This window comes from Chelon labrosus, assembly GCF_963514085.1.
Source record: "Chelon labrosus genome assembly, chromosome: 6".
Taxonomy (NCBI): Eukaryota; Metazoa; Chordata; class Actinopteri; order Mugiliformes; family Mugilidae; genus Chelon; species Chelon labrosus.
In genome coordinates, this window is record NC_140342.1 from 1556872 (window position 1) to 1583111 (window position 26240).

The window sequence follows — 26240 nt, forward strand, 5'->3', positions numbered from 1 at the left end:
TTATCTTTAGACTGTAGCATTTTCATCTAGCTCGTGATCAACTGACCTTCGTGGAGGAGGAGGAGGAGGAGGAGACTGGCTGACCCTGTCTGGACTCTGCTTCATCTCCTTATCCACACTGGAGCGCCGGGGTTTTTCCACTTGTGGCCGGCTGCTGCACTCTGTGCTGGAAGAAGCTGATGGAACAGGTGACGGAGGAGTGGTCAGAGACACTGAAAGAGGAAGCTCCACTGTGGCTGCAGGATGCTGAGAGGCTGCAGCTGAAACTATGTGTGTAATTTCTTTATTATTATTATTATTATTATTATTATATAGTTTTACAGGGATGAGTCATCATGCAACTGATATAATTTCCCATTTGTTGTTTATTGTTAATAGGTGTTAGTGGGCTTGACCAGTTAAGATATTCCTTTATTTATCCCACAATGGGGAAAAGCCATTCTCAGACTGCTCTGTGATATGGTTTTGAGTGTCATGTTGTTATGTTTTGAGTGGAGAAAAACTGTAAGATGAATTTCCAACCCTATGATGGTTTGATAGAGGACTAACTGTGTGACTGACTACACTTTCCCATTTTCTTGCCTCCAACACATCAACCTTGAGGACAAAATATTCACTCACAACATGCTGACGATTTCCCACGAACTGCCAGGTGCCATGATAACAAGATAAACAATGTCACTGAGTTGACCAGCGTTGCACTGATAAGGTTAATTATCTCAAAATTAACTTTAACATGATGACACCTGATGACATTCACTGGTCATAACAACACACTTTCAATATGGTTAAACAAGTAAACAGTGGAAGTAAGGTCTATGGTGCCATTTGCAGAAAATAAGAATGTCCATGAATCTACTGTCCTGTGGGAAATTTTTATTGACATAATGGGACAGGAATGGCTCCCAAATCAATCCCCTAACTACTGTGAATAAACTAAATGATCTGAATGAGAATAAGGTTATTAGCCTGATAACAGTATGTTATGTAGACAATATCAAATGATGAATCAGTGTTGTGTATATGGCAGTGTTTTATTTATTTGTTCAAACCTCGTGTCATACCTATGTCTGGGGGCTTTAACTGGGTGGAGTCCACCTCATCACTCAGCTTGGGAGGTGTGACTTCCTTCTGATCAGACAAAAAGGTCTGTTGCTCCACAGAGGCTGCACCAAACAAAACAGACATGTGCTTAGGTGAAGTAGCAGCAATGCTTAAATAAGGATGTTTTTACATTTACAAACCACATGCCATATCAGTGAAATTACTGTTAAATTAAAGAAAATAAATGTCAGCGACAGAGATAAATAACTGTAATGCATTAATTGAACAGATAAATACTGAAGTGAGAAGCTAATAGAAGCTATATTACAGTATTAGATATATACTATATCAAATATACAATTCAGCACTGCAGCTTTAATTATGGGGGTGGTATAGACAGCTTGAGAAAAACTATACATTTATAGTGTTTAAGATGTGTAGGACAGGCATTCATACAAAAACTACTAGAGTTTAAAATGTTGCATTATTCTGTTGTCTAATTCAGAACAGTGGGACTCATATAAGAAGTACTTATGAAAACATATAAGAGAATTTGCCGGCTTAAGCAATTTATTCAGAATTTTTAAGGTATAAGCAAAGTCCAGGAGTCGTCACGTATACACAATCTGCGTTTCTCATGGACGAGACCGTGTGTCAATATGAGATTGTTTAATAAAACGCATAATGCTGAAATCAGTTTTAATAAAATAAACAACTAAAATGCAATTAATGCAAAAGGAATCTATAAAACAGAATACCTGGGCCTCCCCTCTAGCTAAGTTATCTACAGTGACGTCATGTCAAACCATTCACTCTACCACGAATGTTTATGACAGTACAATTACATGACAGATATAATAATATTATCTGATTGTTTCAAGTCCACTAGTAAAACTACTGACACTGCTAAATGTGTTGTTGATCTGCAGATGTCCAACAGCCAGACCTAATCTCTACAGTGGGCTGTATCTATTTTGTGAACGAAATTTGCCTGCATGGCTATTTTAGGATACTAATGATCGTATCGTATGAACAACAATAGTACGATTTGTCTAGTGTAAACAAGAAATGGACAAGACGCTCGAGAAAGACTGTGTGAGTTTGCTGTATCCATGTTAAAAAAAGTCTGAGCGGTGTAATTTAATAAGAATGAGAAATGTTGATGCATGAAGCCCATTGTGTTGGACTTCCAGGTCTACCTTGCAGTGTCAGATCAAGAGGTTTGTCTTGCTCTGACTTTGATGCAGTAGGAGCTGTTTGTCCAGAGGCAGAATCAAAATGACTCTCACAGGGATCTGATACATCCAAATCAGGAATGGAATTCATCAGGGTGGCTTGAGCCTCTTGGAGGACCTGGAGAACATCTGTGCTGGTGCTGGGGTGAGTGGAATCAGGGCTGGCTGGCTGGTTTGCTCGACTGGTGCTGGGCGGGCTTATACAGCTGGTTTCTATACCCTGAACGCTCTCTGGAGAGTGTCTCTCTGCAGTCTGCTGTTGGACACAGAGTAATGATAAAAATGAATATGGCAGACATTTATACAAAAGGGTACAAGACGCTTTTATGTTATCTTGTATGCCACTTACCTGTGTCCAGGTTAGGTTATTTGATTTAATATCTATAAGAAGCTCCAATGACCATTATAAAAAAAACATTCTTTATACAGTACACTCCTCTACTGGTTTTAACAGACTGGCAACCTCTGGGCCTGAAATATTAAGACTGCGCAGACCGGAGTTCCTCAAAGCACCATTAGAGGTTAGTTTCAAAAGTGAGTCAATCCCCATAGGCATGTTTAAATGCTTTACGGCGTACATAAAGATGATTACAGCGTCTTAGAAAAAATGGTTTTGATCCATTTAGCTAATTTCCCTATTGATGACAAAAGTTCAGAGCTGATTTTATTTTACTCATTCATTTAAATTATATTAAAGTTTATGATTTGTAATTGATTTGTTAATGATCCACTGTAATATAGACTTGCAGGGTTCAACAGCAGATTAGCAAAGTGAACAACTACTACTTTGAGCAGGAAGCTTAATTTTCCCGAAACACAGAACTAAGACATTTCACAGGCCAGGATTATGATTCGGCTTTGTCCAACTCATATACTGGGGCCACAGTATTTGAGTCTTACCTGGTCAATCTGTGAAACAACAGCATGATACCACTTGGATTGACCCCAGCTCCTCCACCGTTCTCTCTCTATTTCTCTTTACTTCTTTGACAATTAGGAACGGCATCCTAGCCTGCCGCTGCATGTCCCAGAGGAGTTCGCAGTAACTTCCTCATGATGACGCATTTCTGTGGAACACCTCAAGCCATTTACCTCAGATTCGGAATATCCAGTTGGACTAACATAAGCCCCAATAAAGCCCCCCATGCCTCCCTATAATCAATCTCTTTCTCTTATGGTTAATTCTGGAGTGGACTCCAGGGACATAAAAATGAAATGCAGATGTGTGTGTTCAGCACTGATGCCAGTTTGTATATGTGTGCCTTACCACTGTCTGGTCACTGTGCCTCTTCTGTGCTGGTGTTGGTGTACATTGGTCCAGTCCATCAGACAAGTGAGGACCAGATCTCCTCTGATGGGCAGGGCTGCCCTCACTGCTGCGAGGACTTACCTTCACAAGACAACAACATTTCTTACATTGTAGACCACAGACTATTTCCTATCAAAAACACCTGTTTACTGGGCTCACATTCTATCTCTTTAAAACATCTCAGCACATGTACCAATCATGTGTGGAGTACCTTGGCAACAGTGGGTGAGTCTTGTCCATGACTGGGTGTCAGAGGGGGGCTGGGGTAGTGGTAAGAGGGCTGGACCACTGAGGTAGCTGTGGTCTTCATTCTGCGGGGCGTGATGGGCGAGGCCGAACCATCCAAGCTGACCTCAGCTTGACTCCCAGAGACAGAGGGGGTGGGCAAAGGGGGTCTAACTGAAGATCGAGGCTGGGGTTTGGGGGAGCTCTGAGGGCTCTGTGTCTTTGGGGATCTGGGGTCTGGTTTCAGGGCCTTTAGAGGGTCCCCCTGGGTTGATCTGGATACAGGATTTGAGTCTGACACACACCTGTTGAAAACAGGAAGGACAAAGATAGCACCATCATGAAACATCATACTTACTTTCACGCTAAACACAACAATTTTACCCCTGAGTGAAGCTATGGGCTACCTGCGGAGAGAGCTCAGGGTTTCAGTCAAGGATTTGACTCTCTTTAACATTGAGTCCATCTTGTGAGGCTCCTCCTTAAGGAAACGCACAGCCTCCACCTCCAACCTCAGCACTGAGCGCATCTTCATTTGCAGCTCTGGAAACTCACCTAGGCCAAACAGTAGAAACACAATTCAAATACAATTCTATGTTTCATAAATGATTCTTACTAATAATAAATCCAGTGGACCTAGTGATACAGCTGTATGGTGCATTCTTGGTCTGGAGTTACATAAAATTCATCATTTTATTTATTTTCAGTCCTATATCCTTAGTAGCATTTATATGTGATGATTCAATTTACAATGTACAATCAATCTTAGTTTTTATTGTTTAAATTGGCCAATAAAGTAATATGATTTGTTTCAGTCCTCTCTACATATACCTTAAATCTACCGACCTCTGAGGATTGCCAGAGTTTCTCCAACCCTTCTCAGGCTGACTGCTCCTTCCTCCACGTCTCTCAGTGTAATTGACAGTTGGCTGGGAGTGGAGGCGGGGCTTCTTTGTAAACGGTCCACATATTCCTCCAGTTCACTGAGAGGGAAAAAGAAACAAAACATGATGCAACAGAGGCAGGAGTATCGACTGTGTAATAGCCTGCTGCAGACAAAAGATGGCAGCAGAGAGCGACCCTCCAGAGGAAGAGCATTACAGAAAATGAATGAATGAAAGCTCAGGCCCATGGACAGAATTATTCTTTTGAATGAATGGTGAATATATTCTGTTCGTATGAGACTGTGTTCTTAAATGTGGTAAAGTGACTACTGAATTTCGACATGGGATCTTCCAGCATGTTGACTTTAAGCAAACCAGTTTGACAACATTTGTGTATGTATGACAGGCTGTGTTGTGAGACTGTTATTGTAAAAACCGGTTTTGGCTTAAGCCCTGCAGACAAAGAACCCTTTTCATTTTACAAGCATTTCATGTTGTTTTCCTTATCTGGTCATTATATTTGTAATGACTTATTCAGTTTTGTACTTTCTCTCTTTATTTTTTATTTTCAAATGAAAGTTTGACTATGAGGCTGCAGCAAAATTACTATGAAAGCTTCACCTTCCTGGAGCAACTGAACATGTGTCATATCTCATGTCCTTTCAGACACATGCCCTTTTAATTTCTCTTAATTGCCCATTTGCCCTTACAAGTCACAACAGCGATCTTTCTAGGCTGGTCCAAACCCATTTCTCTCAGTGTCTTATAGGCTCAGTATACTGGTGTAGTAATGTTTACATGCAGTGTGCTCACCAAACACGATATTAGGCTAAAAGGTTATAGTCCCTTTACAGGCAGCAGGTTTGGCTTGCAACTGCAGGTTAACTTTGATTTAGTTTCCGGATCTTTTGGATAAAGATGCAAACATAGGTGTGCAAAATGGTCTGGAAATCGGTGCTCTGACCTCACACCAAAGATGAGATAACCAAAAAGCTTAACATGACTGAAGGGGTGTCATAGATTACAACATCGTACTGTCTAGTGTTGCATTTAGATGGCAAACAGTATGCATTCTGTTACTCCTTCCTTAACATTCTTGGAGAGTGTGTGAATGAAGCCACAAGAAACATTAATGTAAAAGTCAACAACATCCAACAAAGCCACACTGCGTGTACAAGGGGTATGTCATCCATCATGTAGCAGTTTACTGAGTTTCAACAGCAGGCAGACACATGCCCTGCCATTGGGTCTAAATAGAGTATGGGAGAAAAATCATGGGAAAGGACATAGAGGAGGAAGACACTTTCCCAACATAAATCATTCTCCCTGTCAGGTCCTCACTTCCATTTGATTTCAGAATTATTGCTCTTACTGTCTTCAGAATTGTCACACTAATAGTATGCATAACAGGATGTACAGGAGTTGGGCCAACAGTTTTCAACAGTCTCTCATCTTCTTTGCTTCAAATACCTGATTGTAATCTTGTAACTTTGAGGTCTGCTAAAAATATTTGAATATTTTGCCAATATTTCATTTGAGTGATAATGAAAAAGTCGTAGCAAATATTACAAATCACACCTACTTTATAATTAAAGAAATGCATTTAATATTTCTGTTAACGCAACTCTCTCAATAGTGCCTGTCCTTATTCAAAACCTTGCTAGACTGACACTGACACTGTTACATGTTACACTGATAAAACTGGCTATGACTGTAAAATTACATAGTGTTAATTTACATAAACACTTACAGTACACCACATGCTATTACATGCTGCTTTTTGGAGTGGTGCTGCAAATATAATTTTTTTTTGTGTTTTAATATGCAATGATGTTGGCCTTTAGGTTGCTCAGTGCGAAGAAATGTAAGTCATTGTGTGACCATAGCAGGTAGAATTTAAATTTAACTTCAAGCTACATTGCTTTCTAAAAGGCAGTGTATCCTTTCAGTGTAAGGTATACATGGTTAACAACAGTAGCCTCTGCTTTTTCTTACACTGTTCATTTGTCTTTTTAGAACTTTTGAGACATAAATTAGGTGTGACAGATGTAATCCTTGTTTTGGTTTGGAGTAGCATCAGTCTGTATAAGATCTGCAGGAACCTGTTCAGTCACTGTCCACGGCCTTAAATGAAAATGGTAATTAGATGGGATTTAATGTAAGTTTCTGTACAGAGCTAAAGTCAGCTTCATCAATCAGTCAGGCAGTGAATTTTCCTATAGACAGGGTGCGGTTTCTCCATTCAAGGTAAATGCTCAATGATTGCTTCTTGCTGTGGAGTTTCCTAGGCATGAGTAAGAATGTGGGCATCAGCCTCAAAATCTTCAGGCACAACTAGAAAAATGGAGCCAGTTGGGCTCTTTTGCCCAACATCTATACGTGAGACGGATACACCATTCACCAGCGGTTGCATAGAATTGATCATAACTTCATTCAAAAGACTAGTCACCCAAGATAAACACCTGCCTCACTGAACTTTTTACTATAACAATTTGCAAGCTAAAGTTATCTTTTATACGCTACTCTTTTTACTCTTGATATTTTTTCTGCTCTTTCTGTATGCTGTTGCAAACTGCAATTTCCCCATTGCGGGACAAATAAAGGTTTTTCTTATTCTTATTCTTCTTTTCTCATTGTATTCTGAAGTAAAGTACACAAGTCACAATGCATGCTTGATGCCTTGGTATTTTGCTTATCATGTGTGCGATTTGGATTGGTGTGTGGCGAGATAATCGTATCACACTCATTCCAAAATTCCTGTTAGTGATGCTTGATAAATGCCATGCCCCTTGTTAGCAGAGTCATTCATGAAGTAAATGTGTAGCAAGCTAACATAAGAATGAGTTCTGATGTTTCTGGAAACCTATGTCAGTCCACATCAAATCACCTCCTATCCCCCCGCCTCTATTTATAACAGTATGTACTACCATCTTGCACGTCACCAAGGATTTGACTTCAGCTGCAGTGACAGCACTAGGGGCATGATGTCAGAGCAAGTGAGCCACTGTGGAAAAGGCTAAATCACTGCTTCAAAAATCATGGCCACTAATGAGGAGTAAAATCTGTGCTTCAACTTTAAGTGTAAGAAGACAGCTGACATCTTAGATTCATTAATCAATGTTAAAGCATAAATCTGGTGGTAATATACTAAACATGTATGACAGTAAAGTGAGGAAAAGGGAAACTGAAACAGTGTGTTTGGGGATAGAGTCTAAGCTGCTAAACACTTGCCCAATCATCGAGCTGACTTTTAGATTGGGAGGGGCCAACAGTGGCTGATGGTGTCCTTTGATTGGGCATTTTCAACATCCACCGTTTCTGGCCTGTGTTGTACTCTGTGACCCACATCATGTCACCAGAAACAAGTTGAAAAAAGAAATAAGGGGAGGAACTGCTACCTTAACACAAGTGAATCTTGCATAAGCAAAAACACAGACTATTTGTGTCATTAGCATTGACCTATACGATCATGTAGCTAATAATTACAACAAAATTGTGGACACAAAATGAAATGCAAAATGCAAGACACACAAAATCTACACTTATTAAGAGATTCAGATACACCATTAGCCACCATAAAATGCTGGTCACACTAGACCACAGCAGCAAAAGTTCTCCAGGTCCTGAGACAGCAGTTTAAATCGTAAAACTACCTTCTTTTTACTGTGCTACTTAGTCATTAAAATGCACTGTTTATCCTGCAGCAGACTGAAACTTACCTGAGCTGTGTGAGTATGCTATCCTCAGCAGCCAGGAAGCAGATTCTCTCCTCTTCCATCTCAGCTCTCCGTCTGTATACTGCCTCCTCAGACTGAGCCATCCGGTCGCACATTAGCACCATCAGCTCCTGGCCTGCCATCCGCAGCATGGAGTTAACGCTCTCCTGGTTTGACAGCTAGGATGTTTGGAACCACTTTTATTCAAATGTTGGGCCTTTGGCTGTTAAATGCTCCACTATGTTCACCAGCTAGACTCAAACTGTGGTTGTCTGCTCTTCTCTAGTGCCTTCTAAGGTTTACAATAATAGCACAGTCTATGGAGAATAGAAGGTTAGCCTAATGTGACATACATGGCAGTTAAAAGCTGTGTTCTATACATGATATACAACAATGTGACACATAATGAGTGGGGGTTCTCAACCACCACATTGTGGGCACAGCAGGGGTACACTTGTTGACATCTATCTACATACCTGCAATTAGTTCCTTGACTGCAGCACACCGTTATAGTCAAGTAATTAACAAAAAGAAAATGTATACAGTCCTTCCACAGTGACCACTAATCAACTTTCTTTTATGGTGGGGTCATTTTGCGGACATTACAGCGCTTATTATTGTTATGATCATTATTATTATTATTTACATTGTATTGACTGTTATAAGTACTGTACTGTGAGTCCGTACCTGTAAATGTCTGAGTTGGTCGAGTTGCATTCGCAGATCACACAGATTTGTCTTTGCAGACTCTAGTTGTTGCTGCAACCTGCTGCCAGAAGGAGAGGCCTGAGGAGTCAGAGGGGCGGGGCTGAAGCTGCCAATCACAGTGGCTGGGTTGGAAACCTCAGATGACACTCCTGAAGGTCACAGAAAGGCAGTTTAAGGTTATCAGCATGTGTAAAGCATAGCCTATTCATAGTATATAATAAGTATAAAAAACTCTCACCAGTTCTGTTGCTGGGGAGTTTGCGTCCAGTACTCTCACTGAAAAGGTACACAAATACATAACCAATAAACCTAAATATGCTTTTTCTAATTGGGGTTCATATGCTATATGTAACTGATTTTATGGTATGAAATAAAGTTACAATTATATTTTCTATCATTATTTTTTGGTTGAATTTTTCTAAATATAGCTCACTATATTTAGAAAAATTCAACCAAAAAAATTTGAAAAATTAGTATGAGCAGCTGTATGAACAGCTGTTGGAATGAAGGCAGATGTTACAGACCTAATGGTATTCTTGACCCCTGGAACATCTGATCCCATAGACAAAGCATGGTGCACAAGCCCTGCTAAACTAGCTATTTGCTCCTCCATGGCTTTCATTCTTTCGCTGAAAAAAGGGAAAACAAACAAATGATATGACACTATTTCATATTATGTTATGCTGATATTATCTCACATTTTCAGAACATATAAGCTGGTGCAAGCCTGCATCAATCACTTGAAAGGTGTATACAGCAATCAGGCAATGGCAACAACATTTTATTGTCACAACTTTTTTTGGAGGCACAAGGGAGACCTGCACAATATTGTCAATATTAAGGTGGTCATAATGTTATGCCTGATCTGTGGTTGTGGGAGAATTTAGCAGAGAGTCTGTTTAGTCCAGTGCAAATGATGTACTACTACCTTGAATTGGAAAAGACCATCTCTCAGACCGACTGAAGAGCTATGAATGTGTTTTAAGGGTCTCTGCCATTGCCATTGTCATTGTCATTTCCTAGATCAAGTGTTCCATAGTTGCCGTTCATATTAATAGACTGGTCAGTTCTCATACTAGTTTTGAGAGTAACAAACTTCCATACTTGCATGTATGTTAAATGTTTTTTTTCTGAATCTGATCAAATAATGGCAAACCGGATCAATGAATGTGTCCATACAATTGCAAATTCCCTTTGTGTAATTTTGACACACATTGGTGAAGAATGTGGTTATATATGATGTGTTTCATACTACAATGAGTGCATTTCATCAGAGATACTGTATGAGATATAATATGTTCAGATGATTCTTACTGTATCCTAGCAAGGTGCTAAATTGGTTTACACAAAATAAACAAAAACGTCGTAGCTAGTAGTCGTGCAAATTGGTAACTAATGTGTGAGACTTTCAAGTTTCAATTTTGAAATTATGAATAGCATAAGATGGCCATGTGACATTGTATGTCGAACATTAGCTGCAAGAAAAAAATACATCCAATCCAAATGGTCGCTTTGGGGGCTTTTGTAGCTCACCTCTGGGCATTGCTGGAGGTGGCGTGGCCCTGAAACACTCTCTCAGGTTGTCCCAGAGGGCTGTCCATAAAAACAGATGAGGTAGAGGATGACGAGCCACTTCCTCGGCTTCTGTTCACAATCTCCACCGTGGTCCCATTACTATCCCGCCGCAGGGACCGGCGAATTGGTGAAATCCTCTCCAGAGACACCAGGCCCACGCCTCCAATGATCTGCCCATCAATCATCCTAATGTCACTGGCTCTATGAGGGGAAGGTGGTGGGGTTTTGGTTCCCAATGGAGGGAGCTGGCTGTCGTCATACTTTCTGCTCTTCTGCCTGGGTGGTTGAAAAACGGATGAAATGATTAATGGATTTAAACAGTGTATTACATAAACACTGTCGACAAGGCCACACTGTGGTGAGTCAGCAGTTGGAAACCATGTGTCAACATGCCTTTGTTCCAATCAGTCACAACTCCAACTTCACATTGATATCACTGAGCTGTCCCTCCTCTCTGGTCAGTTGTCATCATTACAAGCAATATTTACTAAGCCTACCACCAGTTCCCATCAGGTGTTACCACAGTGTATTTACCAAGACTGACACATGTTGCTGGTATCTTAAAAGTACAGCACACTTCTCTGCTGCTTCTCTAGGACTGTCTCACACCCAAAACTCTCTAAACTCCATAGATGTTCTGTCTGCTGCCAGATTCTTTAAATCAAAAAAACAACAAAAGTGGAGTTACTCAAGGAACCTCATACAAATCAATACAAATTCATTAGTAGAACAGAAGAATAGGAAAATTAAATGTGGTCTTTAAAATGTCAGATCTCTCTCGTCTAAATCTCTTTTAGTGAATGATTTGATAACTGATCATCAGATTGATCTCTTTAGTTTGACTGAAACGTGACTGCAGGATGATGAATATGTTCGTTTAAATGACTCTACACCACCCAGTCACAGCAATTATCATATTCCTCGAAGCACAGGTAGAGGAGGAGGAGTGGCAGCAATCTTCCACTCTGATTTATCTATTAATGCTAGACCTAAGAAGAGCTTTAATTCATTTGAAGGTCTTACTCATAATCTTGCTCATCCAGACTGGAAAACACAAAGACCGATTCTTTTTGTTGTGGTGTATCGCCCACCTGCTCCTTACTCTGAGTTTTTAGCTGAATTCTCTGAGTTTTTATGTGATTTAATGCTTTGAACAGATAAAGTCATTATAGTAGGTAACTTTTATGTTGATGTTGTCAGTGACAGCCTTAGCTATTCATTTGCATCATTATTAGATTCAATTGGCTTTTCTCAGAATGTAAACCGATCAACTCACTGTTTTAATCACACCTTAGATCTTGTACCAACATATAGGGCATAGAAACTGAAGGTTTTACAATAATGGATTACACAGAAATTGGAAAGACAGATATAAGATATATAATGACTAGATATAAGGAGTTAATTCCTTCATTATTTACCTCAGTACCGTGTGCCAATGCTGTGGACGACAGCAACCACAATACACAAATAGATTATTTTGTTGATAGCACTGCAGCATTGCTTAGGCTAGCTCCCCGGTATAATTCACAGTTGCACAGTTCAAAGCAGGCAGTCCGAAAGCTGGAAAGAATCTGGCATTCCACTAATTCTGAATAAGCTCACATTGCCTGGAACGATAGTTTAACAACTTATAAAAAAGCTCTCAGTAGTGTTAGAACAGCATGTTATTCATCATTAATAGAAGAAAACAAGAACAACCCCAGATTTCTTTTCAGCACTGTAGCCAGGCTGACAAAGAGTCACAGCTCTGTTGAGCCATCTATTCCTTTAGCCCTCAGTAGTAATGACTTCATGACCTTCTTCACAAATAAAATTGTAGGCATTAGAGAAAAAATTCAAGGCATTTTTCCTGCTGACAGCTGCCAAATATGTAAGTACAGTGGCATTAGAAACTTCTGTAAGACCTAATCAGTATCTGGAATAGAGCTTTCTGAGCTCACTTCAACAATTATAGCATCTAAACCAACTTGTCTTCTAGAATCCATCCCAACAAAATTGCTCGAGGAAGTTTTTCCATTAATTAACACCTCAATATTGAACCAGATAAATCTATCTTCATTAGCAGGATATGTGCCTCAGTCTTTTAAGATTGCTGTAATTAAACCTTTACTTAAAAAACCCACTCTAGACACAGATGTTTTAGCCAACTGTAGACCAATTTCCAATCTTCCTTTTGTTTCTAAAATTCAAGAAAAAGTTGTTGCTAATCAGTTGTGTGACCATTTAAACAGGAGTGGTTTGTCGGAAGAGTTTCAGTCAGGTTTTAGAGTTCATCACAGTATAGAAACAGCTCTGGTTAAAGTGACCAACAATCTCATCATGACTTCAGACAGTGGACTTGTCTCTATGCTTGTTCTGCTAGGTCTCAGTGCTGCACTTCACACTATTGATCACAATATTTTACTACAGAGACTTGAAGGTGTGATCAAAGGAACTGCAAAGGAACTGTTTGAATCCTATCTGTCAGACAGATTCCAGTTTGTCCATGTCAACAATGATTCTTCTATTTATACAAAAGTAGGTTATGGAGTTCCTCAGGGTTCTTTGCTAGGACCAATACTCTTCAAATTATATATCCCTTAGGCAATGTTATTAAGAAACACAGCATAAACTTCTATTGCTATGTGTCATGCTGAAGAAGTAAAGCTCCTCATGTTTTTGCCTTGTGTTTTATTTCTTCTGTTATCACTGCTTTTATTTTGCTAACTGTTTCCTTTTGTGTCATAGTTGGCTTGCCCTTCCTGTGTCTTCCCGCCTATGTGATTGTCTTTCCCGTCCTGATTGTTTTCACCTGTGCCTAGTTAACCCACAATGTATATACTGCCTGTGTCTCCTTTACTCCTTCCCAGTTGGTCCTGTCTCATGTCAGTAGAACCAGCGTTATCTAAAGCCTTGTCTTGCTAGGTCATTGTTTCCTTTAATGCTTTGTTACTCTTACCTTAGACTAGTTTTTTTAGTGTTTTTCCTCGCAGAGAGTGATTTTGTGTTTATTTTCTTAAAAGTGTTTTTGCCTGTGTTGAGTGATCTTAAGTTATTCACAGAAATAAAGACTGATTGTGATTTTGAACTTTGTCTTAGAAGTGGAAAAAAGGATAACTGATTTTGTACTAATCATCAGTCCAGATGCTCATGTCCTGTTGCTACTGGTAGGCTTAGAGAGCGTCACATGTCTTTGAGAAGTTCATTTTCAGCTGAAATTGATTCCATTTTGGCAAGTATCACTGTTTCCAAACGAAGAGTGTATATATGTGTCTGAACTGTGTAAATCAGTTAGAGTACCTGTGTAGGGAGCGAGTCTGGTGCTCCATGCTCTCTCCGTAGCCCATCAGGGGTTTGATGGAAGCGCGGTATTGTTGCAGTCCCCCTGGGATCCCTAGGACCCCTGCATCCACTATGTCTGCAGTGAGAGACGGAGGAGCACTGCACTGTGAGGAGGAGATGCTAAGGCGACCTCCCCCTCCCTCCTGCAGAGAGGAGCTGTAGGAGTCTTGGTAATGTGGGCCTCCATCACCACGCACTACCAGGGCCATGCTCTTGTTGCTGCCAGCATCATCATCTGACACACACACACACAATCGCATCAGATTCATAACTAAATTAAGGTAGATAAAGAATAAAAGCATTCTTTGGGTCACAGGTATGGTGTGCAAGGAAAATGCAAGACGTTATTAATTACAGAGGTTTCTGTAGATATTTCACCACATGAGAATAAAACACAACTTTGGCTTGAGAGGATATATGCTCTATCACGTTAGAGACACATGGACCTGTCAGACTGTCCGTCACAGTCTGGAACAGGGTTTATTCTGAGCTAGCAATGGTCATAGAAGTCAGCTTTTCTTAATACATTAGGTTAATTAATCAGTTCAGGTAACACTAATACAAGCCAAACCATACAATAAGTTAAACAAGGATAGAGGCTACCTTGGTGATGACAATATGTAAGTAATGACATCCTTATGAAGGTAACTGCATATGACCATGTGCTTCAAGCACTTTTATACTCAAAACTAGGGATGGCTTTCCTTTAGTCACAGAAAAGGAAAAGAGAAAATTTTGAATATTGACTCAGAGAATCAGCTGTGTGCAGGCATCTCACCAGGCTTTACGTCTCTCCTCTCCAGTATGGCACTGCTGGTGGAGCACAGAGAGCTGGATCGCCCTGAGCCCGACAGGTGTTCGCGAGGTAATATGGCACTGCCCGGGTCGACAACCCCGCCACCCGCTCTACTGTATGCCAACCTGGAAGGGGAGGAGGGCATGGAGCGGACCATGGGTGGGGACATAGAGCCCTGCAGGCTGTGCAGGGTGCTGCGACTAGATGACGGTAAAGTGTGGACTGGACTGTGATTTCCATACAACACCTCTTTGGAGATCTGCCAAAAGAAAAAAAAAAAAGAACAACATGATTAATACCACCCAATACAACTGCTAAGAGTTAAACTCACCAACCCATTGATTAATGTTTCATAATGATAACAGGTGACAAACGCTCATTCCATGCCTTCATTGTTCACCTTCCCCAAGGATTAACTACCTTTGAATAGTTGATTTGAACACCTGCCAGATACACCAATACAGGTATTAAATAAAATAACAAAAGTAAAACTACTGCGTAAAAACCTTACAGGGAAACCCTGCATAGACATGCACGTGTGTGTGTGTGATTGTGTGTGTGTGAAGTCTTTTGCAATGAATGAGCATGTCAGTCCTCCACACCAACATATGGTTTTGACTATACTCAAGCGCAACACAAAGAACATGTTTTGGTTACCACCATTGATCAACTTAACATGCACTTTTTTTCTCTTGCGAAGCAAAGCCACATTACCACACATATGAGAGGGATCCAACCCAAAAATACTGCACTTAGCCCCTTATCAACTTTGCTTCTTGAGAATTCTGATATAAACATTTAAATTCATATCAAACTAATCTTTTAATGTGGGGAAGAGTTTATTTTTTGATTTAAATACTTTCATTGAATCCAGGTTGTTTTTTTGTTGATACAACTTGATAACCGGGCGGCACAGTTGTGTACCTGTGTGGGTTCTCTCCAGGTACTCTGGCTACCTCCCACTGTCCAAAGACATGCTCATTAGGTTCATTGGTGATTCTACATTTGCCGTAGGTGTGCATGTGAGTGTGAATGGTTGTCTGTCTCTCTGTGTTAGCCCTGTGATGGACTGGAGACCTGTCCAGGGTGTACCCCGCCTCATGCCCGAAGACCCCCCCCCCCCCCTCCAGAGGACAAGCGGTTACAGAAAATGAATGAATGAATGAATGAACTTGATACACACATACAGTTACACACATACTGTTAGACTCATTTTCCTATCTCATTTTCCATCCGCTTGTCCAAGATTGGACCGAGGTGGCAACAGGCTAAGCAAATAACTCCAGATGTACCTCTCCCCAGCAACACATGCCAGCTCTTCCTGGGGGTTTTGAAGGCATGCCCAGGCCAAATGGGATATATAATACCTCCAGCAAGTTCTGGGTCTACCCCAGGGTCTTCTCCTGGCTGGCCCTGCCTGGTAAACCTTTTTTCAGGATCGTGACCTGGCTATAAAGAGCCAGTATGTAAACTGTCCCCATACAACCTGACAGTGTGAGAGTGATGTAATGTTTAATCTGAAGTGACACGTTCTGAAAAAAACTATTGGCCCTGTCATAATATTCAAATCACAAATGGTAAATGGCCTTGCTTTTATATAGCGCTTTTCTACCTATTGGTACTCAAAGCGCTTTACAGTCACAGACACATCTACCCATTCGCTCACACACCCGTGCCATGCACTGGGAGCAACTGGGGATTCAGTGTCTTGCTCAAGGACACTTTGGCATGTGGCACATTCCAGGGATCAAACCGCTAACCCTCTGGTTCGTGGACAACCCGCTCTACCTACTGAGCCACAGTAGGTATGTCTCTTCCTAAATTACTGCATCAATTCTATATCTGTGTCTGCAAAAAAATCCCTGAAGAAGCCAAGACAGGACAAGACTTTCTGTTCTTCTAAGAAATCTTACTTACATGTGTTCAAATGAAGACCTGATTCTAAATGTCATCCAATTTGTGTGTGTGCATCTGTATACCATTTAAATCCCTAACAGAAATTGGTGGACTGTAACAATGTGAACAACAAGATAAATAGGTAACTTGTGAAGGTAAATATATTTAGTCTGTAAAGCATAACAAATGGCAGCAAAAATATTATTAAAATGTGGACTTTGCCATGGGGCTACCCTTTAGATTAAGGAAACCCAGATAATAAGCATGGTAATAATACAGTCTGTCCAGTTCACTTACTTGCCCTCCACTTACAATTTCTTGCTGCATCATAATCGGCAGTAGCTTAGAGCCATGGAAAACAGGGAAGTAAATATATGTAAAGCTGGAATGAGAATGTCAAATCAAATAGCTGACTTGAAAGCAGATGATAAACATGAACACAATATTCAGTCAAATAATCTTTTCAGGGAACACAGATTTCCCCACTTCTCTGCAAAGCTCTGCAGCATTTGACCATCATTACTGGATGTAACTCCTATGTTAGCAAATGCAAAATCTCTGATGGTTTGCATTATCTGTGCTATATACTATGACAAGCACAAACATCTTTTCTCCATTTAAACAACTGAATACTAGTTTTTGGTCTGGAGAGCATTAGACTTTATCTGCCCGGCAAAAAACATGAGCTCACCATGTTCAGCACCTGAAGTTTTATCAAAGACACTATTCAGAAGCAACTTTCCACACACACCCACTGTGTACGACACGTTTTTGGATCAGTTTCTGGTGTTTCAAACAACATAAACGCACACAGCTTTGTTAAGTGTTCTCATAAATTGTGTGCTATTGACTTAACTAAGTAAACCTGTAGCTGTGCAGATGAGAAGTGCACAGCAGCCTGTATGATTGAGTGGGTGACATTATTCAAGTCCATCTCTTTATTTCAAGAGGTTGATCTCTAAACCTACACAGGGCTGACAAGTCATAACACATAAACGGCTTGGAGTTTGAAAATCCAGCATGCAATAAAGCCTGCAGTGTAACGTCCAGACCAGTTACACAAGGAGAACAGCCTGTCAATCAAATGTTCACTGCAACACAAATTGAGTCGACACAAATTCCTCACAACAACAAAATATCATTCCTGCAGTGACTCAGCTCTGACTGTCTTTCACATCTTCTTTCTATGCATGCAAACTCTCTTTAACCTCCATAAATGTGTAACAGCCAGAAAGCCTCTTACACCCACACTAAGCTACTCTAAGAAGACCTTAACCTTAACCTTACTCTACACGTCTACATCCTTAAGTTTAAGTGTTTATAAGTAACTGACATTTTGTCTTCTTATTGAATCGTAGTCCCTTGGTATAAGAATGTAAATAGAACTATGTCCGTATGAATAGTAGAGTAAATATGGTGCCATTAACTTGCTAATGTGTGTGTTTGCCTGTATTTTAGTTATTCACATGTGGACATTAGAATGTCTCAACCACATAAAGATAAAAGTATATAAAGATAGATGAACCGAGGACAGCGTGTCAGTCAGTCCAGACCAGACATGTTAATCACTCCAGGAACGGCCCCAAACATGCCTTTAAGGTCTAATATCTTCTTGATAGTACGGAAATTTACAGTGATCACTGCATTGTTTTATTCGTTTCAATTCAATTTTATTCATATAGTCCCAATAACAGAACTGATGCTTTTCACATCATTGACTACACTGGGGTGTCATCCAACAAAAATGGTAGTTCTTCCTGTTAAAAGGGAGTTTTACTCCCCAGTATCACCAAGTGCTTGCCAGCGGGAATTGTTGGATTCTTGACCTTACTATTTCAAGTTCTGAGATATTATATGTTATGATTTGATGCCACATAAATAAAACTGAACTGTGTTGAACAATGTACAATGTAAATATCCAATATAAATATAAATTAGTCTCTAACAACCGTTTCTAAATCTATCCAGACCTCACTGTTTTGCATATATATAAGGTACTCAATATAATGATAAAGCACAAAAATCTAGTGTGCAATGTAATGGAAAATTCTGTATCACACGGTACCTTACACCATCAACACCCTGCTCAGCATATACTCATGATTTGGAACGTGCTTTTCTGTGTTTAAACCCTGATTTAATGTGTGGACCTGGAAGCTGTCGCTTGTTTTGAAACCCTACATAGCTGATAAGTAAGTTGAGTTGTTGCCATTGACATTTATATTACACTTGTTATTTTACTGCTTTGAGTTCAGGTTATGTTATCTCTGTAAGGGGGGCCTAGCGGAATGGTTAGAGGAATGTGAGCTTCAGCAGATGAATCTGTTTTGTGAACTCTTTGCTCATTTTGCCACTATCAATGCTTTGTGCTTTGTCCGTGCTGTGAGCACATCTCCAGATGCTGGATTAAACACACAGAAAGACCAAAGTGCTGAGACTGATAATTTCTTAACACAAATTTCCACTACAGCAACTTAAATTATCTGTCTATCCATCTATCTATCTATCTATCTATCTATCTATCTATCTATCTATCTATCTATCTCATTTATTTCTGGGTATCTTATGAATGGAGAAAGCTATGATGACGTTGTATATGCAGCTTTTGGATGTATAGCCTTTCTTCCTTTACGTCAACAGTTTTACAACAATTAGACTTTCTCCTTTTTCTGACAAAATACGTGCATATTCAATAGTGGGAGACAAATAATGTTTAAATCCCTTTGCCATTAGTTACACATATGATACATGTGAGTTTAAAAGATCATTTCAATGACAAGAAAGTCTTAAAAAGTTTAACCATTAGGTCATCAAGTACAGACTTGACAATTTCTGGATACTGACTGCAGTGCTGGGCAGAGTACGAAGTAGAATAAGAAGACAATGTAAATTTAAATGGACAATACAATTTTCTGGTAATTTAACTTATATTTGGAAATTCGCTCTACGTAGACTGTTGTTATGTTGGTAAATACCAGGATGGCGTAAAAGATTCCTCATATAAGCTCTGGACTAAATCACTGATGAAGGCAGCTAATATATATAATATATATCAGCCCACAGCTTTAGGAGAAATAAAACTTCTCTGAATAGGGGTTTATTTGCACTTACTGCAACAATTATTTCATATCTAAGACCGAATACTGCTGAATGTCCTCTGTCTCCTGAAGTCGAGGGAAATGACATACAATTTATGAGGTTGGGGAAATGATATAATTGTGGGTCAAAACTGGCTGACACATTTGTTGTTGATTGGCCCAGAGGCAACTACATCATTTATGACACACAGTATGTTTACTGTGGCCTTGCTGATCCTGTCTCCTCTCATATGCTGTTTGTACAGACAGGCCATGTGCAGTGGAGGGCTTAAGTAGTATACTCTGAAGATTATGTACTAACCCTAATCTGTTACATGTTGGGCTTGTGCTGGTCATTCCAACATTCTTTTTTTCTAAAACCTGTCTGCATATCTTATTATTTTTATTGTATCTTGAAGTCATGTAAGTAGTAGAAAAACTCTCAGTGAATGAAGAAATTAAAACACTATGAAAAGAGTCTTGTTGAGGACATGGCCACCATGGCCACGTGTGAGAATTTTGTGGTTAAATTAAGCTTGACAATTATTGTTAACAGTATTTTGAGTAACTAAAGTACATGAGGTGGGGCATTTTTAAAGTATATTTTCCCTATTATGGGCTCTCTAAGTTCAAAAAACATATTATTGCAATTCTTCCTACGGCAACGGGCTATATCAGTATACAGTTATATTTTCTGCCTTAGGAAGGAGGTCATAATGTTATGCCTGATCAGTGTACACCAATATAGCCTTCTGCTGTAGGATGAACATTTCGTTTGGTTTTTGTAAATCTTTCCCCATACAGTACAATGTACTGTTTTACAGAGATAATATATGTGTACTGTATATGCAATACATAATACACATATAGTATATACAGTAAATTCTACAACTTCTAAATCTGTAAAACACTCTTAAAGGGCCAAAACATAAATTATATCTGTCTCTACTTTTATAAATGATGATGAATTTGTGTGGATGAACTGACTGTATATGTACGTCAGTGGTTTTACTATATATTCTAAAACATAACACTTTCAGTCTTTAAATTTTCCTATACTTTCTCATTATGTAATCTAAGAATTACATTAAATTTACTGACTATACACAAAGAGTTCTTGATTTTGTGAGCTGTTTCTATAAAAGCTCCCACAATTGAAGAGGATTATTGACAGTGTGCCTTTCATTCTTACACTAATATTGCATTGTTCATCTGTGTAATACTTGATGTGGATGTTATTGTAGAATTAATTTGTGTGTCAATAGCATTTCAGTCTCAAGGTTGAAAAGTCAAATGTTTTAAAGTTCACACTTTCATACTTAATATAGACATAAATGTTGGTGTTTACGTGTATATTAGGTGCATTGACAGTCCTTGTCAATGTATACAAATTCCTCAACAGTATTGTGAATTTCTGGCAATAGTATCAACACAGTACAAATAATATATTCGTTGATATAAATGCCATCTCATGCAACCACAAAATCCACTCTAAACTATGAGATTATAAGATCACGAACACCATTCACTTCATCTGCGGGTGTACACAATGTTTTTACTCATCTGTGTAGTGTTGTCAAGCAGTCAGATTAAATTATAATACAAAACTGTTGAATGTTGCACTTTCTTAAATGAACACGTCCTGATCCTGTTACACAGTTCCTAACTTTTCTAAAGGCTATAGTGAAAACTGTGAAGCAAAATTTTGGCTGACTCACCCTTCCCTCTGTGTTGGCAGGTCTGGCATGGCGTTGGAACACATGTGCTGGGTCTTTATGATAAGCCTTCAAGCAAGAATGGTCTGTAATATTTCTAGAAGCAAACAGAACGCAAATCAGTGACAGTTCAATGTATGTTTCAAGCCCAAAAAATCTAGTGGGTGGTAAATCAGTAAGTGATGAGCCAATGGATTTCTTTAGTGCTTCCTCTGCACAACATCCTAACTGTATATGGCTCTGTTTGTGAGGATATCTTTCACTAGGAATGTCCTGATTGATACTGGGGCTGATCCAGACATTTTTAAAATGATTGGATCATTGGAAATGCTGGTATCTGGCTTCAGCCAAGCTGGGTTTTCTGTTTGTGCCAGAAACCGAAGAAGAAAAAACAAAATCACATGACTAAAAGTGTCTTCTCTGTGATAGAAAATGAAGTCAGGCAGTTAGAAAACTGTTTAATGTGGATGGTTGCTGAGGTGGTAGTAGAAGATCATGATTCAAATACTACCAACTGAAAAAATCACTGAACAGAATCCATGGAGCCCAGCAAAGGCTGCACCGAAACAACAATAACAAATACTGAATGCTGTATTTAAAAGAAGAGAAATGTTGTCTGGAGATGCCAAGGTTTTTTTGGAGCTAAGGTACCATCCACCCTCTACTCACTACATTAGCATTGTACTTAATACAGTTGTATGGTGCATACCTTATCTAAGAAAATATAAGGAAGATAAGAAAAGCCTTTATGAATCTCCAGGTGAGGATATTTTATTTATTTAAGATTGGATCAGTACTCGCATTGGCCGATACTGAATATTAAAAGATTGGTATCGGAGCGGTGGGCAAAAAGACATGATCGTGACATCCCTAACTTTCACTTTATAAGGAAAGTGAACACTGTTTTTAGATTGCTGAAGTTTTAGAACACTACAAAAGCCGATCAAATGTGCACAGAATTGAAAGAGAATTCACTGATCACATTGCGATCTACCGATTACATACTATATTAATTGTTTGTAAAGATCTGAAAGTCGTTTAAAGTCTTTCTGAGGTGAAGTTTGTCCCATCACCACTGCACAGCAACAATTATTGATGTAGCCACATAGTTCTCTGTAATGTTTGTGTAATTTCTTAATCTAAACCACACAGGATGTGTCAGTATAAAGGAGAGAAGAGAGTGAGATTGTATGCATAGGCATAATACGTATGTTTATGCACAGTAAGCGTATGTCCATGTTACGTCCATCCTCTCCTGTATTATCATCTAGATGCAATATATACTACAAGCGTATACTATCTAGTACTGTATCAACAGGCCCTCACCGTATGTCCTCCAGGTCGTAGTACACATTGCGGCTGGTGTCTTTGATGAAGATGGCCATGTTGGGAGACTGCAGCATCTTCATTGTGAGCTGATGAGGGAAGGCAGTGACAAACAGGGCCCGCAGAGTGTCCTGACTGCTGATTTCAGTGGGCATTCTGACCTGCTTTGTCTCCTCCCCATACTGCAGGTACAGCACACCTAACACAGCACACACATCAGGGAGTATGTAATGTGCAACAGAACTGTAAAATGTGATAGTACTGATACATGCATCAATCTTAATGCGTCATGTCTGGTGTATGATGTGTAGAATATGCACCTAATCCCTGACTGCTGGCTAGGCGGTCAGTTATAAAAAGAACCACTAAATAACACAGTCACCATTGATATGGAAAGGGACAGTGTCTGCTCTGTACTCTGAAACTCAAACTCATCCCTGTAAGGCATCTCATACCTTTCTGCAATATGCTCCACCACAGTGTTTTTTTCCTGTATAATTTAATGTAAGTGGAGCAGGTGGGACTGCAGTCATGGGTATGCTGAACAAAAACTTTATCACATTCCATATTTTGAGAAGCAGGAGTAAGAGAAGGTAATTTCATTAATGATGGCTCAGTTTCATCTTAATAAGCTGTGGCAGTGAGCCAGTGAACTAGGATGGACTGGATTCCCACAAGATTAGTGAGATCACAAGATAACATAACAATAGCCAATAGGACATGTGATGATCACGTAAGTGCAGTGTTGCCAGTGTTGTGCATGAACATGTTTACAGTATATCCGCGTGTGTGTGTGGGTGTGTGTGCGTGTGTTTGTGTCTACCTACCAGGCCTCTCTCTTGCCTGACCGCTCGAGCGTCCCACAGGTAGACTTGCCCTGGCTTTGCAGCCCCTTGTAAAGGGGACTGATGGGGGCAGTGACTCTCCATCAGACATGGTTTCTGAAGCCAGAGAGTCCTGCTGTTCCACCAAGCCCTGCACACCTGCACATGGGGGAGTTTCAGAAGGTCGAGGACACCTTACCTGAATGGAATGAGAGTACATAAGATAAAGGAAAAGTGTATGCTTAACGTTGAATATTATACCATTGGTAGGGCACTGACTGAGTTTATTGCCATTGCCATTTGGCTAAAGACAAAGCACTAGTCAAAATAAAATATAATGCATCTGTGATAGAAGCTGTCTACTTACTGTTACTTAAGAGTCAAAACTTCTTCTCAAAATTCATCATTCATCTATAGGAAAGGACCACACTCTACTCTAAAAACAAACTTAGCTCTTGGTGACCTTCAGCTGAAAGTGATTTATCAACTCAAAAGGAAGAGCAGCTGGTTTTTGGATACACTAAAAATTTGTGTGACAGGGATGTTTTCTATTTGCAACAAACATCACTTTGCTGCTTATATTTAGTATTATTTATATTTAGTGGCTAAACAGCTACAATAACCAACAGACTGTCTCAGGGTAACCTTACAGAGACTCCTCTGTTTCTCATTATTATAATTAATTTAATATCACATATGCTTTTGTGTGTGAGAGATCTTATGTACTGCACTTGTAAGTCATGTAGCGGTGTTGTGCATACACTCTAAGGTAGGATAACAAACGGCGCTGTTCATAGTTCTGAAACAACAGCAGTAGATAAGATCTGTATTGTTGAGAGATTATACACTGCTTAGTTCTTTTGGAAATACAAACAATACTCATTATACAGAAAATACTTTCTGTTTGTGATTAAAACTAGGTTTGTAGACAATGACACACATGAATAAGCCAGTCATACTGTATAATCAGAAAGAGAACACAGAGAGGAAGTAAAGCAAGACACCAAACACCATGGAAGACACCTTCACTTCTACAGGAACAAACTGCAGAGTATTCTCAGTAACTGAGGCTTGGCACTAAGGCTAGAATAACTCAAAAGAAATAAGAGTTTTTCACAGATCAGACATAACATTATGACCACTGACAGGTGAAGTGAATAAAACAGATTATGTCTTCATGATGACACCTGCTAGTGGGTGAGATATAATAGGAAGTAAATTAAAATTTTGTCTTCAAAGTTGATGTGTAAGAAGCAGGAAAAATGGGCAAGCGTAAGAATGTGAGTGATTTTGAAAAGGGCAAAACTGCAATGGCTAGACGACTGAGTCAGAGTATCTCCAAAACTCCAGCTCCTGAGGGGTGTCCTGATCTGCAGCGGTCAGTATCTATCAAAAGTAGTCCAAGGGAGGGACAGTGGTGAACCAGCCAAGGCTCATTGATGCACATGGGGAGCGAAGGTTGGCCCATGTGGCCCATCCAACAGACGAGCTACTGCTAACCGCTAACCCTCTGGTTTGTGGACAAACCGCTCTACCCACTGAGCCACAGGTGTCAGAATACACAGTGCATCACAGTATGTTACGTATTGGGCTGCATAGTCGTGGAACAGTCAGGGTGCCCATGTTGATCCCTGTCCACCAGGGCATGGGAGCATCAGAACTCGACCACTGAGCGATGGAAGAAGGTGGCCTGGTCTGATGAATCACATTTTCTTTTACCTCACTTGGATGCTTACCTGGGGAACACATGGCACCAGGATACAGAATGGAAATAAGGCAAGGCACCGTCTTCTAATGTAATACTAAACAATGTTCTCTCTCCGTTTGTGTATGTTCGTTGTGTTCATTGTTAAACAAGGACTCTTTCAGATGGATGAAAAGATAAAAATAAACAATGCTAAAATGGGTTGACGTGTACTTTCAAGGCCATTAATAGGTGACCTGCCCAAGATAAGTCTGCGTGTCCCATGTCCCTGTGCTAATATAATGATTAACAATTTAAATGTAATATGTAAGCAACACCCATGTATCTAATGGTTAAAATGACTTCTTACAATTAATGGCAACATTGATATATGTACCTCTGGTGAGTGAGGAGTCTCATCAAAGCGGAGATGGATTTCATGTAAGGTCACAGCTGACTGATCTTCACTCTAACCACCACTTTGGATTTAAAAACACCCAGTCAAACTCTCACATTGTAGGCAACTAACTACATGCTGACTGCACTGAAATCCAAAACATGAAACACGTGTACTTCTGATGAGCATGTAAACCCTAAACCCTCCTAAATGGTCCTGACACACAGTTTTTTTCCCTCAACTCTAAAGCAAACATAGGTTCTGAGGACTGCTAATTACAGGCCAAAGCAAAGTTGACAAGTCAGATTTCTTCGCCACTGTAGTCTAAGAAAAAAGAACAGATGACTGAGATGACTGTTTTTAGTGTGTTCATGTGGACCTGAGCTGGAATCACAACACATGAGTCACAGACAAGCAGTACAGGGCTGTGTTATGACTGCAATCCAGTATTATAAGGTGACCATACTGGATATTAACATTTTTTTCCCTTGCTATAACACAGTGA

The 26240-nt window shown here is 39.7% G+C and overlaps 1 protein-coding gene across 3 annotated transcripts in view; it reads right to left on the reverse strand.

The window, feature by feature from the left end:
* The window catches only part of LOC311489075 (sickle tail protein homolog), a 42126-nt gene that overhangs the window by 13074 nt on the left and 2812 nt on the right, over nt 1–26240 (reverse strand). For 2 of the 3 annotated variants that reach the window (XM_084545973.1, XM_084545972.1), the window contains exons 1-17: nt 23658–23879; nt 22831–23029; nt 21508–21601; nt 14799–15075; nt 13979–14255; nt 10655–10972; nt 9646–9750; nt 9360–9397; nt 9101–9270; nt 8417–8592; nt 4660–4796; nt 4221–4368; nt 3800–4118; nt 3547–3669; nt 2244–2535; nt 1065–1166; nt 47–176 (exon numbers count right to left, since the gene is read on the reverse strand). In XM_084545973.1, coding sequence (XP_084402099.1) covers nt 47–176; nt 1065–1166; nt 2244–2535; nt 3547–3669; nt 3800–4118; nt 4221–4368; nt 4660–4796; nt 8417–8592; nt 9101–9270; nt 9360–9397; nt 9646–9750; nt 10655–10972; nt 13979–14255; nt 14799–15075; nt 21508–21601; nt 22831–23029; nt 23658–23874 — 3122 coding nt within the window. In that variant the 5' untranslated portion in view covers nt 23875–23879. Of the gene's footprint in view, nt 1–46; nt 177–1064; nt 1167–2243; nt 2536–3546; nt 3670–3799; nt 4119–4220; nt 4369–4659; nt 4797–8416; nt 8593–9100; nt 9271–9359; nt 9398–9645; nt 9751–10654; nt 10973–13978; nt 14256–14798; nt 15076–21507; nt 21602–22830; nt 23030–23657; nt 23880–26240 lie in introns of those variants that run through there. The other variant, XM_084545974.1, reaches the window with a different exon arrangement.